The sequence below is a fragment of the Corvus cornix genome, chromosome 3 (genome assembly GCF_000738735.6).
Source record: "Corvus cornix cornix isolate S_Up_H32 chromosome 3, ASM73873v5, whole genome shotgun sequence".
Lineage (NCBI taxonomy): Eukaryota > Metazoa > Chordata > Aves > Passeriformes > Corvidae > Corvus > Corvus cornix.
Window position 1 is genome coordinate 55561178 of NC_047056.1, and position 12963 is coordinate 55574140.

The following is a 12963-nucleotide window of genomic DNA, read 5'->3' on the forward strand; positions in this document are numbered from 1 at the left end:
CTGCCCCTGGCTGCCGGCGGAGCGTCCCTGCGACCCGCGACGGCGCCCGGCCGAGCAGCCCGGGGCAGCGAGCGGCGGTGCCGGGCCGGGCCGGGCCGGGCCGTGACTCACCCGCCGGGCCAAGCGGGGGAACTCCCGCTGCCGCCGGGCTCCGCCGCCGCTGGCAGAGCGCATGTGCGGGGGCTCCCTGCTCCGCGCTGCTCCTCGCACCCTCCCGCCCTCCCTTCCTTTCCACCGCCCTCTCTCCCTCTCTCTCTCCCTCTCTCTCTCTCTTCCCCCCCTCCCTCCCTTCCTCCCTCCCTGCCTGCTGCCTGCCCGCCTGCCCGCCTGCCGCCGCCTCCCTCCCTCTCCCCGCCGGCTGGGTGCTGAAGTTGGGCGGATGGCAGCGAACCAGCTGCGCTAGGGACGAGCCGCACCAACCCTTCCCGGGATCTCAGCGCCAACTGCACGCAGCCGGGCGGGGGTGGGTAAGGCGCTCCGCGCTTATTTCAGCCTGAACCGTGGTAAACGGCACCAAAATGTCTGCTTTATAGTGATGCAAAGGGGAGGGGGGGGGGGAACCACACCGACCAAAGGGAGGGAATGGGGGGGAAGGAGGAAGAGGAAGGAGGGAGACGAGAGGATGGATGGATGGATGGATGGATGGATGGATGGATGGATGGATGGATGGCGGTAGAGTGCAACAGCAAATGCATTCACCGGAGGGACAGGCTGTGTGTAAGCGTGCCTGTGTGTGTGTGTGTGTGTGTGTGTGTGTAACAACGGGCGGCTTCGGCGCCGAGGCTGCAAGGTGGAGCGTGTGTGTGTGTGTGTGTGTGTGTGTTTGTGTGTGTTTGTATGTGTGTGTGTGTCCTGCCCGCGATGCACAAAGGGGTGGGGAGAGGTGCGCCGGGCTCTACCCGCGCCCCCCCCCCCCCCATCTCCGCCGCCTCCCGGTTTGTGTTGAGGGTGCCGCGGGGCATCCGCCGCGCCGGGCGATGCCTACCAGCCCGAGCAGGGGAGGGATTGGGCCGCCCCCGGGGAAGCCGGGGGCACGGGCTGGCGGTGTGACAGCCGCCAGCTCGGAGGCGAGGCAGCGCTCCTCCTGCCTTTCCTCTTGACCTTCCCCTGCCTGTAACGTGGGTCTGCTTCGCGCGAGGAGAGCTGGTGTATTTATTATTATTGTTGTTGTTGTTATTTCAATCCGAGGAGCCGGCGGAAGGTGAGGGTGAACAAGCGAGTTGTTGCTCTAAGATCAGGAGTTGGTTTCCCATCCCTCCCTTCCTCCCTCCCTCTGCCCCGTTTCTCGGCTGCCCCACCGGGCCGGACCGGACCGGCGCCGGGGAGCCCCTGCAGGCAGCGGCCGCGGAGCCCCGGGCGGCACCCAGCCTCCCCCGCCCGCCCTACCCTGCGGCACCGCCATCCCTCTGCCCCGGCCTCCTTCCCGCCCCTCCCCGGGAAATGTCGGCGGGAGGCGGGCGGGGGCCGCGGGAGGAGCAGGTGGCCGGGCGCGGTCGGCGGGGCAGGGATGCTCCCGGTGCGCCGCGCCCGGCTCTGGGCAGCGCGGGACAGAGGCGAGGCGGCACGGCCCCGGGCGGAGCAGGGCTTCCCCGCGCCGCTGGGGAAACACCCGCTGCCGCGGCGCTCGGTGCGGCGGGGATGCGGTGCCGCTGCCCAGCGCCCGAGACCCGCCGTGTGCTGCTCCTGCGGGCTGCGCCTCTCCTCGGGATGAAACCGCCCGCAATTAAGAATTCCGAGGTTGCCTCGCTTGCTCGGCTGCCAACCTAACATTCATCTCTATCTGTTCTTTTTGATTTAGAAGGAAGCCTTACTGGTGCTGTCAGGCTTAGAAACAGCTGGGGTGAAATTTATGGTTTTCGGTATTCGGTTTCATTTCTGTATCTGGATTTTCACCAACGTGTGTCATAGGTTTGCAGCCAGATGCTTTTGCAAAATGGATGGAATCTGAAATACCTTGCTAGGTAAATATAAGTAAGTTACATATTGTCTGGCAATACTATTACGGGTAACAGGTGAAAAATAGCTTCCTACAAATGTAATATTCACGCATTACAAATGTGGGGAGTTCTATAAAGGAAGTTGATTCTTTTTCACATCAATGGATGCCAGTGTCATCATCCTTACATAAATCATTGGGGAATTTTCCTGTGGCACAAGCCATTTAGGCAAACAAACTATTTAACCTTTAAAGAGAAACAGTGTTGCACACTGTTATCACTCTTATCAAGCACATATTTTTATTCTACCTCATACCCAGAAAAGCAAAGTCCTAATAAAAGATACATGAGCCCCACCCCAGTAAGTTTATGGCCTAAGACGCAAATGCTATGATACACACAAGTATTTGCCTCCCTGAAATAACATGAGCATTAAAGCATTTAAATGCCTTTCTCCATCAGGGCCTTAGATCCTTTTAAGTAGCCAAAATAAGAACATAATTTAATTAAAAGAATACGATCAAATAAATTGCTATAGTGAGTTGAACATCTAGTCCAATATCCTGGCTCTGACTACAGTCATTAGCAGATGCTGAAGGGAGAAAAACGTAAGAAACAGGATTGGCATACAGGGATCTTTTCCTGGTATATCCTTTCAAGTTTCAGCAACACGTAGAACATGGATTTCTTAAACTGGAGTTTGCTCCCAGACCATCATGTTTAATAAACTTTGAGTTTCCCTACTCCCTTTTTTACAATCTGTTTATGCTTTGGTCTCAACCTTGTTCTGTGGCAATGAGCACCACAATTTAATTATGATTTGTGTGAAAAAGTACTTCCTTTTGTTTGCTATGAACCTGCTGCCTGATAATTTCAGTCAGTGCTTCTTAGCTTTCATATGTGACAAGGAGCACATACTGTGTCTGTGTAAGGTGCCAGGAGTGTCCACTGTCACCAAAGCAGGCACAGCACTGGCAGGCCAGGTCCCTTCATTTTACCAATCACCAAGCTGAGAGGCCTACCTAGGAGTGCAAAGCTGCACTCAGCCCTTGGTCTTTATGTTGAAATCTACAGATAGGAATAGTTATTCTTCTCCTTGTTGTGCAACATGGATACTTATGCACAAAGAATTGCCCTGAACCCATGAACTCATTTCAAGAAGGCTACTGAAAAGCTGTCTGTTGAAAAATACTCCCTGCACTATTGATTTGAATTGAAATCTGACTGACAGCATGGTGAAAAATTCCCTATCCCAATGCAGTTTTCTACCTACCCTGAAAAGAAAATGAACTATTTTATTCTTAACTGCAATTCTTATTTTTAACCAGTGTATTAAATACAAAGTGCAAGCTATATGTCAAGGGACATATATATATATATGAACTCTGTGCATTTGAAGTAGCATCATTTTCTAATTGTTCTGTGTAATGTTCATTATAAGGATGTGCATATTGAACAACATGCATAATTTCAAAAGTAAAGTTTAAATGTCCCATAAAATGTAGCTGATTTGTAAGGAGCTATGACACAAGGTCTTCTTCACAAGAGTACTCCTGAGTTCAGTCCTGCTTGAGGGGGTATTGATGACACCAACATTGCAGAAAACTTCCCTGATCTCACTGGTAGCCCCCACTTTGATTTTGTCATAAGAATAATAAAGGAATAAGAGACCAGTGGACTACAAAAACAGAACCCGGACCCAAAGACCCAGAAGTTCTCACAGTTTGAAATCAGCAGCAGACACAACTTGGAGCACAACACGATCCACAGCAGAACGTGATGCAGTAGAGAAGGGTAGAAACCCATGGGTTGTGACGTTCTTCACAAAAAATAAAATGCTAGAAACCTCAGATGCGTTAATCCCCATCTCCCAAAAGACTAGAAGAAGGAGAGGCTGAGTGGTATTGTTATGGGGACAGGATAGGAGGAATGTCAGCCAGTCTTGGACATGATTTTCCACTTGAAAGTGGCATATATGTGTCTGTGTGTGTATATGTTGCAGAACATAGAAATATGTGTAGAGATATATATACGGTATATACATTTTTCCTAACGAAAAGTATGTTATCTTAAATAAATTTTACAATCCTAGTACCTTTAAATAGCACTTTCTTACTTGTATGCTTCACATGCATGCCTTTATGGATGAACATATGGAGATTTTTATGAATATGCCAGAAGTGTACTAAGTGAAACAGTATTAGCTCTTACAGAGATGTTCATTACAGTTCCATTAGCTCCCTCCTGATCATGTTTTCATGATGTCAGGGATTTATTTTGCACTCATACCAAGGTTTCAGCTTTTTTAGTGAAAAATATATCTCCACTATATAAGTAGTGCTTATTCTGTGAATACAGAATGAGTTTTCTAAGAACATAAAATTCATGTGCTAATTGGCTCGAGCTAAAATTAGTAAAAAATTAAATCCTTCACAAAATTTAGCATTTCTGTTGACGTACCCTTTGTTCTAAGTAGTTTTTATAATGAAATAATGCAATCAAAATTTCCATACCATTAATTAATTAAAAGTTTGTGCATAGGGTATAAAAACAAATGAATAGATTAAGTTGTAATTAAGTTTATCTGTTCGTGTTATAGCTAATGGCTATAGCTATACAGGCTGTAAGTAGAGTTGTGTGAATAGCTTGGCTGCAGACTCCTGGGGGTCCACTGAACCCTCCAAAGAAGCCCAGCCCTTTAAGCTTGGCGCCTCTGCAGGTCTTGGCTACAGAGGGTCTGAGGCAGGGAGCTGCATGCACATTTCACTGTGATTCTCTGGAAAGTTAACCGTTTCAGAGAGGTCTTTTCTACAGAGATTCTGTGTCTCTACTTGAAGTTGTGTGTTTGCTCTCAAAAGGTTTTCCTTGGCATTGCTGCTGTCTCTAGCGTGCACAGAGGAAGCAGCCAAGCAGTGTGACTGTGGCAGGGACCTTAGGGAATGCTTAAAGCACACAAACAGATTAACTCGGGGTCTGCACTGCTCCTCCTGCCCAGCCACCATGTAGCCTTGTGCCTTGACCAAACCAGCATAAGGGCTTGATTCTCTAGTGTGTCTTATCTGATTTGCACTGCTCCAGTGATGCAAAATAGATGTAAACGCAATTTAAATTACTTGTGTGCTTTGAAAAATTTGTGGTTTTCTGGTGTATTAGTGAATCTGGACTTAAATAAAAGTAGTTCAATCAATTTAAGGTTGATTCTATCATACTGTCATAAAAATTTTGAATCATAGTTTTGTCTTTAAGTTCTTTGTTTATGAAATATAAATGAAATGCATCTTACCTTTCATACAATAGAAATTTTCGTACATTATTTACTTTGTAAGCAAATGGCAGTAAGTTCTTAGAAATCAGTAAATGTCTAAATAGAATGTATGTGGAAAATTACAGATAAGGAGATAGAACAGAAAGAAAATTTAATAAAATCTTAAATCTGGCAGCCAAGCATTAAAAACATGCACACATCATAAACATTACATCTGTGCTGCATAATCTTTCTCCATACAAAACCAGTATATAGCTAGCCTAGGTTCTTCTATCTAGTGAGAAAGGGGTAATTAGACAGTGATGCATTAACACAGCTACGTTGCTTCTGCTACCAAAGCAGCTTCATTTAAAGCAGTTTGGCTGCTCTCTCCAGTGATGCCAGCTCTGTGCTTGCTGAAATACAAGAGATCACAAGCTGAACCGCTGTCTATAGCCCATCTCTGTACATACAGATGAGCAGAGCGAATGTCACAGTAATGCTGCCTTTAAAGGACACGGCCACTCTGACTCAGGTCCCTGATTAACTGATTATGTCACTTTGCTAATTTCAAGTCCAAGCAAGACTTGGTCTTATTTTTGTTTTAGGAAGGCTGAATATGGTTTGGGCAGTTTTGCTGTATTATGTTTTGCTGTACTGTGGTATACTGTAACAATGTCTTCCTTTATCAGCAACTCATGTCAGTTAAAGTAAAATAATCCTATGGGAGAAAGCAATTAAAGTCCAGGAAGCATGGATGAAGGCTGTCATAGTATCCTTAGCACAGCAGTTTTATACCTGCTTCCAAGACCAGGTTTGGATGTGGCTTTGAGCAACCTGGCAGGGGGGTTGGAATTAGATGATATTTAAGACCTGTTCCAACCCAAAGCACTCTGTGATCCTGTGATTCTCTGATACTGTAGCTCAGGCTGCTTTCAAGAGGGAGATCTCAGAACACTGAGCACCCTTAGAGGCAGTGTGTCCTAGGCACGTCACAGCTGTGGCAAGGAGCTGCAGGAAGTCCTGACATTTCTCACAGTACCGCTGGCTGACTAGTTTCTCCATATATACGCTGGTGTCATAGAAGCTTAAATTAGAGGGAAGCCGTAGAATGTCTGGGCTGGAAGGGGCCCTACATATATTTAATTCCAATTCCCCTTGCCATGGACCAGGACACCTTCCACTAGACCAAGTTGCTCAAAGGCCAGCCTGACCTTGAACACTTCCAAGGATGGGGCATCCCCAGCTTCTCTGGGCAACCAGTTCCGGTGCCTCACTAGCCACACAGTGAAGAAATGTAAAGTAAATTTTTAATGCCATTGTTGCTGTTTATGTTTTGCTTAATGGGAACAATCTTCTGAAGTAAGGAATTTCTTATCCAACCCACCTTATTCTGACAGTATTGCAGACAGCACATGCTCTCTGATATTGACATTGCACCAGACCTTTGGGTAGTGTAAATGCTGCTCTCTCAATGATTTGCATTATATGAAAATTGAGAACAGTGAATAATAATTTCCTGTACAAGAGCTTCACAAGTAGCCTGGATTTAATGAATGTAGGTGGGAAGTGTCATCCTTATTACTCAGTGTCCAAAAGGTACTTTTATTTCCAAGTCTTATTATCTTCAGAAATTACAAAGTCCTAAAATATTAATCAGATACTTCATAGCTTTCAAGATGGGTTTGGGAAGAGTGAGATGTAAAAGTTATTTTTTATCATTCATATAGAATGGTTTAAAAATATATCTAGTTTGTTTTAATGCAGTTGTCTTATAATGGTCTGATAATCTGACTGATACAGTTTGATATATCTGATAACCTGGTAACTGGAATCTAATGTGTAGAATTTTTTCACTATTATATGTATTACATTTGTCTAGATAGTTTTATAAACTCTTACTGACCCTCACAAAGTAAAAACCCCAGAAGATGTTAATAAACAGAATCTCAGCTGTATGGTAAACATTGTGCTGACCAGAATAGATAAGGCTGTTTTCAAATTCTTTGATTATTTGATATGTAAAATTAAGTCACAGGGCAACCACAAAAAAGATAAGTACTCTGTGGTGTCAATCTTGAAAGGATTGAGGGAATACCCATACCCAGTTGTTTCAATCTGGTTTAAACCCAGAAGAGCAAGGAAAATTAAGTCTCTGAGTATAAATCGGAAAGAACTTAGAAGGTTCGAAATATACCCAAAAACGAGATTAAAACCAAACAGGGTTAGGTGTCGGTGCCAAATAATTGGTTTATTTTATTTAATAGTAAAAGAGGCAAAAAGAAAGAAAGAGAAAATAAAGAAATAGAGAAAGAAGTTTGTGTGGGGAGGGTGGAGGGCCAGGGAAAGAGTGACAGGGATTAGGTGGAAGCACATCACCCATGTGAGGGTCCCAGTGATGTCTCGTTGCTCCCCTCCATCTGCTCTGCTGGTGGTGAGGGTCCCCCGTCGCCACACGCCACCACACCACGCGCGGAAGAGTACGGAATCCCGTGGATTAATAGACACTGTGGGCCAGGTGGGAACACCCACGTGTCTCCTCTTGCAGGGGCCGGCTTGACACTGTCCCTTGCAACACTGAGGGTCTTGTTGCACCATCTCTGGGGCTCCGGTGCAGGGTCTGGGCACCCCTTTGGGTAGAGGGGGCCTTTGATGGGCCATGTCACCCCCTCTGTCCTTCATGTGGATGCAGCTTCTCCCTGGTGAGGACCCCTCAGCTGGGCTCCTCTGCACAGTGGAGGATGCGCAGTCACTGGCGCCTCTGACCAGAGGCCTTTCCAACACACACCCAAAGCCTCTCTCCCCCCACCCCTTGGTTCGAGGCAGCTGATAGCCCTGGGGCTGTGATCTCCATTTCTGAGATGTTAAGCTTGTGCTCTGTGAATGTCCCCAGCCCTGAGTTGTTACTTTATCTTCATCATCGAGTGGTGCAAGGCCTCAGTCAGGGCCCATCCAGGGTGCAGTAGTCTTCTCTGCAGCTTTTGTAATACAGTTTTAAAAGTCCTTCATGAAAATGTTTAAGTCATAAACTGTAATATTTCGGTCTCTGTCACCAGTGAATGCAGCTACTTCATAAACTATGAAGTTACAGAGGCAGCAACTTTGAGCAGATAGCTCATGTAGGACTGGGCATTGGTCAGTGATTCAGAATACAGAAATCTGACTGTTTATTGGATTTGTCCTCAGCTCTCTTTGCAGAAGGACCATCCCATATCCAGTATGTGTCTCAAAGCCTATGCCTGCACTGCCAGTTGCAGTCTAGAGATAGCTGACAAAGGTTGGACACTCCAAGAATCTAGTTAAAGCAACAAGACTAGCAAGAAAGTTACCTTATTTTACCTCTACTGTCTGTATGTCACCTTGCATCCTGCAGTATAGACTACTCAGAAACTGAGAAATACACTCCTGAAATTTTTCTGTTTTTAACCTAAATGGCTCCTGAGGACATTTGCCATCAAATATATCCCATACTCCTTCAACCATTGTCTTAGCTCCTCTTAACCTGCTTCAATTGATCAGTAACCATCTTCATCTAAGGATATCACAACTGTTGTTTCAATAGCAGTCAGTGCTAAAATACAGAAGTGCTAAGGTACAGAAGGGACATGGCTTTCATGTGGCTAAGGTTTCGGCTTTATGTAGCCAAGGTTGTAGCCACAACTCCTGTGGGTGCAGGATTGCACTGAGCACTTCTTTTAGTTGTCATGTCTCTCAGTTTTTGTTAACAGTCCCAGGTTTTTTCTTTGCAAACTAGCAGAAACCTGACCTTTTGCACCAGAACTTGATTGTCTATGTACTGAGTTGTTAGAATGGTCCCAGACCTGACTGGAAAGTTACCACATTCCAGGGATCATTCCCAATAAAATGCTAATACGAGACTGTCCTGTTATGCAGAGCAGGTCACTCTAATTGTATGAATGAAACTAAACTGGGCATTTAGCCCCAGAGCCAGAGAACAAGCCCTGGAACTGTTTAGCTTCCCCATATAGGCACATCACATCTCTTCAGGAAGGCCTCTGCCTTTGGCCTGCATTCTTTCTTTTCAGGCATATGATTTTATCATAAAAAAAAAACCCAACATGTTTGCTGAGATTTACTTAATGATGGATCCAGATCATCTCAAGTCAGTGACTTGTCTTTGTTAGCTTATATTGTTTCCTTGATACTTGCCTACCACAAACAAGAGCACTGCAGAGTTATAATGGTTTCTTCAATTTTGTTCACAACAGAGGGATAGCTTGTCAAGTTGTATAAATGAACATATTCCTGAAGGATCCAGTTAGTAACACATCTGCTTAATAGTTATTCCCATGTTTAATTTCAGACCAAGATTTATCAGCTTTTAATACATTTAATGTTTATAATGTTGACTTTTATCATGTTTATTCTAGAATCACAATGTTGTGTTCACTAACTGAAGTCAACGTATATATGACCATACCATCAATTTGGCAATCCTATATAAAATATTAATATAACTATCTCATACCCATCTCAAATATATATGGTTTTAAAAATTACATTTAACATAACTCATATTGAATGGCTTTGACTATACTGAGTTTACTCAGGTCCTTCATGTGTTTATTACTATTAATATTCTATCAAACCCATGGGACAAGGTCGTTATGATTTATGTTCAATATTATTTTTTTTGATACATAACAGGAGAGAGAATTGTTTGAATATATTCTTAAAGAAAGTGTAAAGTTTAGGAAAGGTGAGTGGCTCCTATCTGTATGTGCATGAGGTAATAGGAAAATTATCTTATTATGTACCCTTACTTCTGCTGAGCACTTTTCTTGGTCAGGCGTATAACGCTGTGGCAAGTACAGTGTCCTGGTTTCATACAGGTAACATTTCAGGAACTTTTAAGAAAACAGAGAATCCAGAAAGTTGAAAATAGTAAAAGAGGAGGGGACTACTCATCATCATATTATTATCCAGAGAGTCCAGCAATTTAGTGAGCACTGAGAATAAATAAAGAACACATTATGAAAAGGCCATACCTGTCCTTCCAGATTTTTGGGATTTAGACCTAGTAAGTGCTTTGAGATAATCATTCCATCGTGCTGTCTTTTCTACAAGCTCACTTTTTAAACAACCACTGAATTACCTTTGCATGCTGAGACAACAGCACTGCTATTTCACAGAACAGAAATGCAGATATATATCAATTAAGCAATTAGGGGATCACACAGTAAAATAGTGGCAGATGAAGAAATTAAATATACAGGGCAAAATTCTTGTTGATTTCAAGGGTTAAAATTTAGCATTAAAAATCTTGTCCAGTATAGTGAGCTCAGTCCTGTTCATGACAGAATAACACCTGTCCAAGCTTTACCAAATTATGTGTTAAAAAAAAAATCGATGCATATTTATTTTAGCTTGGTTGGTTGTTTTTATGACATGAGTTCCTGTAATATCACAGTTATAATACAATAAAATATTTTTACAGGTAAAAAAAGGGAGTGGACTAACTAGTCAATGCATACCTAGTTCTAATAATGAAGGCAGCATACCTTTTCTAAACCCAAATTACTCTGAATTTTAACAACACTTCGTTCTTGGACATTCTTGGATCAGAACTATGGGAGATGTTTTAACTAGTCCATATCAGCATATGCTTTATACATGCTTATATATATTTCTTTGTAATTTAGTCTCAGATACTTTGAATTAATTGCCTTCTGGTTATCACAGTGAGAGAACACACCCATTGGCTGTGGGGTATAAGTTAACCACCAATCAGCTCCTGCAGTAAATTTCCCATGAAGTATGGTGATAGACCAAGTAAATGTAATTTAGTTTATTTTGTAATGAAAAGAAGTAAGCTATTGTATGTCCCTTGAAAGATGGGGGAAAGATCTCCTTGAATTCAAGAAAATATGGTCTAAAAGAGCTTTAATGTAAGAAGACTAAATTTATCTGAAAGCGTAATTTATTGTAGATCCAGCTACAGATGGGAGACAATTCATAGGGGTTTTAAGACTCCAAATAATTGAATTGCTGTTAATGTTCAAGACACTTTTCCATTAAATTGAATGGAATTCTATGGCAGAAACTATTCTTACATGCAATCCTAGTCATCATTCCCATTTCAAACATATGATTGTAAGGCTCTGTTTAGGCTCCGTTAAGTAGAAATTGTTCTGAGGGGCAGTGAGATCAGACAAAACAAGGGGACTGAATGCCAGAGACACCTTGATTTTGACTGCTTCATATTTAGGTGAGACAGTTTTAAATTGTGCTACAGCCCTGTCCTCTAAGGTAGAGAGTGTATCCAGCAGGGTGCCAAGGAAATCAGCTGCTATTGGGCCAGGTGGGCAGTGTGTGCTCAGCAGTGCTCTGGGTTAGGCTGCTATTCAGTTGTATGGCTGTTTGCAGCAGGTGCCACAGTAGCAGCTTTAGGAACATTCGAAAATAGGATTGTATGGTGAGGGAAAAACCCTGGCTAATTGATTCCCAAACTCTGTCTGTTTCCATCAACCAAGGAAGGTTGTTACCTTTTTGTCCTTCTCTTGATCAAGTTGATATTAAAAGCAGGAAGCCTATTTTGGGGTTTTTGTTGTTGTTGGTTTGGGTTTGGTGGTTTTTTTTGGGGGGGGGGGGTGGTGAGAAGGAGGTTGTTTGGGGCTTTTTATTTGGTTTGGTTTTTTGGGGTTTTTTGGGTTTTTTGTTTCTTTTTACATCTGTTCTTACCCAGAGGCTGTTCCAAACCTCCTGTTGAAAACCTTTTTCTCATTTCTAGCCACATTCACTCAAAGACTGGTATTCTCCATTTGCTCTTGTGCAATCATCCATATTAAATTGTTCTTCCTCCCTTCCATTTGTTCACCTGACATATTCATATCCCTCCCCTTTAAACATTTGTCCCAGAAATGCTCTTTGGCTCAAATGGACATGAAAAAATGAAGAGAACACTCAGGATGAAAAATATGTATCTTGTGAAACAAGGGGGCTGAAATGTCATGACAACAGCTCTCCTCCAAATCACAAAATCCCTCCTCCAGCCTTTTCCCTTCATAACTCATCTGTGGAGCTCCCTGGAGTAGGAATGCAGTAAAGTCTGTGTAGCTGCTCCATGAGCATTCTCTCACTCTTATTTACATAAAGGGGATCCCTTGATAAGGAGTATTCAAGGTGCAGCTAACACCTGAAGACATCTTAGAAGTGTGCTGCTTGAATTTCAGTGCGGTGTGATCCTCGCTGTGAATAGTGGCAGCAAAACATATGAAGTCATGTGTGTAAGAAAAGATTCACCTACATAAACTTTGGGGCAGCCTAAAGAGCCTTTTTTTTTTTTTTGTCCATCATCAAAATACATTTCCATGTTGATTTGTATACAAAAAAAAGCTTCAGTATTAGTATAATTTCTCAGACAAAATGGCTCTTTCAGGAAACTCTTCTGTACATTACTTAAAAGTGCTTCTTAATCTTGGTATCCTGTGGGACTAGATAAAGGTGTAAAATATCAGTGTAGACATGTACTAGTCTAGAAGAGAAGGGTTCCAGCAATAGCAACTGTGTTGCAAATGCATTGGTTCACCTACATGAGATAGCACAGGGCAAACAAAAATGCCAGCATTTTGATTTGTTGTTGCATGACTCACCTTCTAAAGAAAAGTCAGATCACAAGAGAAAATTAAACATTTGTCAAGGAAATGAAGAATCTGGGCCACTAAGATGAATTAGTGATTGTTGATGATTGTTCTCAGACTTCAGTTCTGTTATGTTGACCCACTTGCAGCAGGCTTGAATGGAAACTGATCATTCTTCTTT

General features: G+C 43.3%; 1 protein-coding gene across 6 annotated transcripts in view; it reads left to right on the top strand.

Moving 5' to 3' along the window:
* The first annotated feature begins 282 nt into the window (after positions 1-282).
* RGS17 (regulator of G protein signaling 17) overlaps positions 283-12963 on the top strand; it is a 76174-nt gene continuing 63493 nt past the window's right edge. Inside the window, exon 1 of one of the 6 annotated variants that reach the window (XM_039569256.1) lies at positions 283-463. Coding sequence is in view for 3 of the 6 variants with exons in the window: in XM_010400573.4 (XP_010398875.3) it covers positions 1921-1961 (41 nt within the window). In the remaining 3 variants the exon portion in view is untranslated. Of the gene's footprint in view, positions 464-483; positions 504-978; positions 1202-1657; positions 1962-12963 lie in introns of those variants that run through there. The other 5 variants (XM_039569254.1, XM_039569255.1, XM_010400573.4 and 2 more) reach the window with 5 other exon arrangements.